Source organism: Papilio machaon, chromosome 8 (genome assembly GCF_912999745.1).
Source record: "Papilio machaon chromosome 8, ilPapMach1.1, whole genome shotgun sequence".
Taxonomy (NCBI): domain Eukaryota; kingdom Metazoa; phylum Arthropoda; class Insecta; order Lepidoptera; family Papilionidae; genus Papilio; species Papilio machaon.
In genome coordinates this window covers 7,677,471-7,683,295 of record NC_059993.1, presented here as the reverse complement: position 1 = coordinate 7,683,295, position 5,825 = coordinate 7,677,471, and the positions used below count along the sequence as shown (strand labels likewise).

The window sequence follows — 5,825 nt, the reverse complement described above, 5'->3', positions numbered from 1 at the left end:
GCCATTACTGTGTACGATAGATTTAGCAATATTAATGTTTATGTAAAAGCTAATTGAAGAGACAGAAAAATAACAAGTGAAGTTTGCGTTCTTATTAGCAAAGGACACATTAATTGTTCTATGAAGAGAAATAATCACAGTTAAAAGATCTGAGAATACATTGAATTGTTTTGATAAGTTTGCATTTAAAAAAAATGTGTTTTACTTTTTTTTTTTTTAAGAGAAGGGGGCAAACGAGCGGCGCGAACACCGAAGTGATCATCGACGCCCATGGACATCCGCAACTGCTTCATTTCTTTTTTTTTTAATTTATTAAGACATCGGATATCGGTTTCCATTAGCCTCTGCTTTATTTCTAGTGTTCAGTGTGCCTAGTATGAATATTTGTGACAATTGCCATCGTACGTCATCGTCAATGATGTCAAAACTAGTTGTCACCCGCGACTCTCTCCGCGCGGAATTTAAAAAAAGGATAATAAGTAGCCTATGTATTCTTACAGCCTATGTTCTATATCTGTGCCAAATCATAATAATCCGTTGAGTCGTTTCTGATCATTCGCATTTATAATATTATTATAGATTCTTGGTGTACTTTACGCTCGATAGGGTTGCTGCACAAATTTTAATACAAATGTCGATTACGATACGATAGTTATTTTCACAAATATTCGTGCTAGAACCCCCATATGATTTTATGTTCCGCCGTAAAGTGATACTGCGTTTATTAGGATCTAATTCATCATCATCAGCTCACTATACATCCCCACTGAGGGGTTCGGAGCCTACTCTAACTTGGGAGGGACTAAGCCATAGTCAACCACATGTGCAGGTTGCACAACGATGTTTTCCTTCACCGTAAGAACGTCGGATAAATGTACATATGTAAATCGAAACTCGAAAACACGTATATGATGAGATTCGAACCCAGGACCTGTAGATTGCAAGTCAATTGCAAGTTTAATCCCTGAGCTGCCAACGCTCTTGTAAATATAATGTTGTCTGTTAAACATGTGTTCAAAACTTTTGTAATATAGTTTAATCTATAGATACTAAAGAAACACTCATAATAAGTTTTTCATAAAAAAGTAGTAGGCATTTTAATAATAAACAGGTAAAATTTCGAATATTTATTTATTAAAAATAATACTTTTTAAATATCAAACTAGTAAAATAACATATAAAATAAGTATAGTAAATAATACACGAGTATTTTATTTCAAATTAAACAATAGCATTGCAACAATAACATTGTACAACAGAATATAAAACAAAAGATGCATTTGCTGATTGGTACAATGTGTACAAATATTTAACTTTAAAATACACCGTACCCAGAGTTGCTTGATGGTTACTAAGGAAGATAGAGTAGATTTTTCATATAAAATCTAAGGAACCGTTTAAGTACCATTAAGCGACACTGAGTAATAGTAAATACCTAAACTAGGTTAATAAATTAGTATTCCGAATTCTCTACCAATCCGAATATTTTAATTCTACTCAATCCGCCATCGGGAGCTATCGTTACTCTTAAATGGGTGATGATTTCTGATTCAACTTTGTACCAATGTTCCTTGTTTGCTGACAGCTGGAAAAAATAATAATGTATTAAAAAAATACAATCCTGAGCTTCAAAGATTTAGCAGTGGATAAAAATGTTTCTAGCGGATAATTAACCAGATAAGAAATTAAAAGATCATTTTGCAGGCATAAAAAATTATTACGTGGTCAGATTAATAGATCGTCAATATTTTTTAATCTGTATCTATATATATTATAAAACAGATCTTAGAAAAGTAAAATCAATAAAAGTTCTCTCACCTTGCTTGAATTTAATATTGTTTGCCAAGGGATCTCTTTTGATTCAGTCCAATTACAAAGATCTAAATAAACACCTTCAAATTTCACAGAGTCTGGAAAATTTCCTTTGAAATGTGTTGTGTCCACGCAAATCTTCTTTATTGTTCCCGGGAATCCTAATTTAAATACGGCCCATTCATTTCCTGGAAAAGCAAAGAGTGTTTTAATAATTTTCTTTCTAAACTTTCTTAATTAAATTCAATTCTTTAAATCGCGCCTACATTTTAGATTTAATGTTAATATTACAACCAAAATGGTAACTAATATTAGTTAAGTTTATTATTGTTATGTACTCGTAACCTACTAAACAAAAACCATTGATTAGTCGTATCAATATAAAAACACTTATTTATAATACCTTATTAATATTATGGCTATAAAGGTAGAGGAAGACCAAAGAAAGTATGGATGGATTGTGTGAAAGAGGATATGCGTAAGAAGGGGGTAAATTCAGATATGACGGCTGATAGAGATGTATGGAGGAGTAGTACATACTATGCCGACCCTCCATAGGGATAAGGGCAGGTTGATGATGACCTTATTAATATTACCTTGTAATTTAAGAGTTCCATCTGCGTTAGCTTCAATGATGTTAGGTCTGTCGAGTCTGCGCGCAGTCTCCCAGCCATCAGACATCGCTCTGCCCTTGCCCGGCTTTATTATGTTCTTAGGGTGACCGAAGTGAGCGTTTGAGAACCCTGGGAATATATTTATCTTTAATACAATTGCAATAAAATCGAAGCTTTACAGAGTATCTAAATGTCATGAACAAAAATCTTCACATTTCTAAATTAATTCATCATCAGCTTTAATGCTTTTAATGGTGACAATATTTATAATTTTTATACTCTGTGTTGTTTGAGTTGCAGAAAAATATTAAGAAATTTGTATAATAGTAACAAGAAAGAGGCGAATTAATAAATCAAACTGACCAACACAACAGCCTCCGTTAACGACAGACACCAAGTCTACGATATCAGTTAGTGCAGGTCGTTCCGGCCGCGGCTCGCCGAACACGCGCAGTCGGGCTATACCACCATCGGGGAACATGTTCACACGAATGTGAGTCCATGCCTCGTCACTAAGTACCTGGAATATAACTTGTATTATAATAATGTTTCTAGTGACTGTATTTAATAATGATAGAGTATATGGTATGTAAAGTCTAATGCAGTATCCAACCGAGAAAAAATATTTCTTGTAAATTTACATGGTAAAAATGATAGTCTAATTGCAAAGATTTTAGAGTATTTCAAATGATATTAGTATTAATAAGCAAGTATAATTCATCTGTATAAGGTTCAATAGACGAGAATATCAAATGGAGCATGTTTCCGCAGTTCCGTCCTCACCATGCATAAGTTACATGTATGTACCTTTTGGTAATTATGTCTTGTTTCTTCATAGCCTGGCTGCAATGCGGTAATCGGTACTATTTCTTCCCATTTGTCTGATTCTAGTTTTTCAATTTGTTCTAGATCATCTTCGCTTGAGGCTGTTCCAATTGCTTCAATTCTTCGTGGTAAAAGAGATTCCTCTGTAGAAATAATATCAATTTAAATAATATTACGTTTCTATCTTTAGTATGAAAATCATTTAATTACTTAAGATAATGCGACTTAAATTATTTTTAAATAAAATACTGACCTTCTGGTGTTAAACAAGCAGCCTGAATTGAATACTTGGGCGCATAGTTACCAGTAAAAAATGCCGTATCGACAAGAAAACCTGAAAAATAGATATTTAATAATTTAATAGAGAACAATTAATTTAAGATTTACTCTAACGCCAAAATGCACTTATAGTACCTGATATTTGAACTAGCATTTTGGAAATAATTCTATTATTCTGGCTAAAGTTTTATTTTTGTTGGCCAATTTATCTTGATGGTGGTAATAAAGTGGAACGCATGATTAAGGCCTCAAAATGCAGGCTGATGCAGTAAAGTTAGATACTAGTTTTTTTAATTTCTCATCAAGTCTTGCTACTTTCAGAGACGAGAAAAATTAAAGTAGTATAATACAAAAATGAGAGGTATCGTATCAAAGATTCAATACCTTTGATAATACATTTGGTAGCAAGTTTGAGTATGCACCAGTCGTGGCCCGCAACGCGTTTTCTCCTCGTCTCCCAGCCGTCCATCCATTTGCCGAACTCGGTATATTTATCTTCTATAAATACGGGCTCACTGTCTGATATCATGTTCTCGCAAGTCGCGAAAAAGTCATCAGTTGAAAAGACGACTTTACCACCTGCCTGTAATGTGAGAAATAGCTTTAGTTAATGTTTTACAAAATATAATAAATAAAACACCTTTAGCCTAAAACTGAAAAGCAATACTTACACCAGCACTTGCTAGTTCACTCAATTCAACAAAACCTGGTTTTATACGTTCAAACATTTTTAATAAATCAATATTTAAAATTGTAAATAAAAATCAGCAGAATATATCACTAAATGCACTGACGCTTGTCAACTGAATGTAATTATCCCGAGAACCGTTTATATACAATTCGTAAGAAAACTGATAACAATAAAGTATAGAGTTCAATTCAGTGGTACTTCTGTTTACATTCTAATGACACCGCAAATTTTCCTGTCACGTCGAACTATTCTATTCTGATCAATTAGCTATAGTTTTTATACAATCTATTTTAGTACATAGGTCAGTAAACTACAAAAATACTGTAGCTTAGAATAGCATTATTCACGTTTATCTTTTTGCTATCTTTTTGTAGAGGTAGACATTCTATGAACTTTAGTACACAATAGGATCAACTTAATTTGGTGGTTATCAATTATTGGCATCTTGATTCTGATTTTTTTATATTTTAGGTGGAAATCTAGCAAGCAGTCACCTGGATTCGCCGAAATAGTGAAGCGACCGCTGCCTACGCCGTATACGTTTAATCGACAGAGGAGAAGACGCACAGAAAGATAATTTTTCCCCTTCCTATGCGTCCCCTTCTTCGTCAAAATCACATCCCCTTCCTTTCCTTTCGTTGTAAGAAAAGTGTGGGAAGGGAAAGTATACTAAAATTAATCCTCCGAAAATGAATCGATTTCAGTTTTTTAGCATAAAAATATTTGTATGAAGAAGATAAGCTTGATGTAAAAATGTGTTTCTTTCATTTAAGTAATACTTTACCAGATTAAACCAACGTCTGTAATGCCTCTAACTGTGGTTGGTTATCAGCAAAAAAGTAAAATAATTCAACTTTTTTCAAGCGTAAAAAATTTGTCCTTGGAATCGAAATAAATGACGAACCTTGAATCTAACTAGTCTATATATTTAGAATGTTTTTTGCCTAGTTTTTGAACGAGTCTTTTAATCGTTGAAATTTTAGTTAATTGGGGATTATATTTCAGCAAGTAACTTTCATTTATTTTTCGTGAAATCACATATTAAAAGTTACCACGTTAACGTTAAAGATAGATAATAACATACTAATTGGGTATATATAGTACGAGCTTAGCGTAAGTAGACCAAGAGGTCGTAGGTTCAAGTCTGCAATTCTTCAAACTTTTAGAATTATTGAAAAAAAAATTAGTTAAAATGTTATTACTCTATCATTCCTTAGCCTTAGGTCCCTGGTATTTATAGTCTGAGAATATAACATTTTTAATTTCTTAAACTAAACATGTAGCATTAAACAAACATTTTATTATCTGTGGTGTGAAAAGAATACCCCCCGTCACGTTTGCATTCAGCTCAAAGAAGGTCTGTTGCTATAAACGCAGTCTATTGTTAATGTAATTAATGCAATATCGCTAGCAGAATGGAAGTTTTGCATTATTAAATTAGAAATTACATTATCCATGAATACCCACTATTTGATAATTTTATAAAAATCTCTCAAGTAAAAATTCTATCTTACTAATATTATGAATGTGAATGTTTAGATGGATGTTTGTGTAAAGGTATCTCCGTAACGGCTCAACGGATCTTAATGAAATTTGGCTCAGAT

General features: G+C 32.8%; 1 protein-coding gene across 1 annotated transcript; it reads right to left on the bottom strand.

Annotated features, from left to right (window-relative positions):
* Positions 1–1,309: 1,309 nt before the first annotated feature.
* LOC106720253 (allantoicase) lies at positions 1,310–4,320 on the bottom strand. Its single transcript, XM_014514848.2, has 8 exons — positions 4,202–4,320; positions 3,915–4,113; positions 3,505–3,585; positions 3,234–3,394; positions 2,790–2,946; positions 2,409–2,555; positions 1,819–2,000; positions 1,310–1,585 (listed from the first exon to the last, which is right to left on the bottom strand). Exons 1-8 carry the CDS (start codon positions 4,256–4,258, stop codon positions 1,454–1,456), a joined length of 1,116 nt encoding a protein of 371 aa, XP_014370334.2. The 5' UTR covers positions 4,259–4,320; the 3' UTR covers positions 1,310–1,453.
* Positions 4,321–5,825: the final 1,505 nt, after the last annotated feature.

Coding starts and splice junctions, on each gene's coding strand:
- LOC106720253 (XM_014514848.2), bottom strand. CDS start 4,258: ATGTTTGAACGTATAAAACCAGGTTTTGTTGAATTGAGTGAACTAGCA. Junction 3,586..3,914: donor TACCAAATGTATTATCAAAG/GTATTGAATCTT, acceptor TCTATTTTTCAG/GTTTTCTTGTCGATACGGCA. Junction 1,586..1,818: donor CAATATTAAATTCAAGCAAG/GTGAGAGAACTT, acceptor TATTTTTTCCAG/CTGTCAGCAAACAAGGAACA.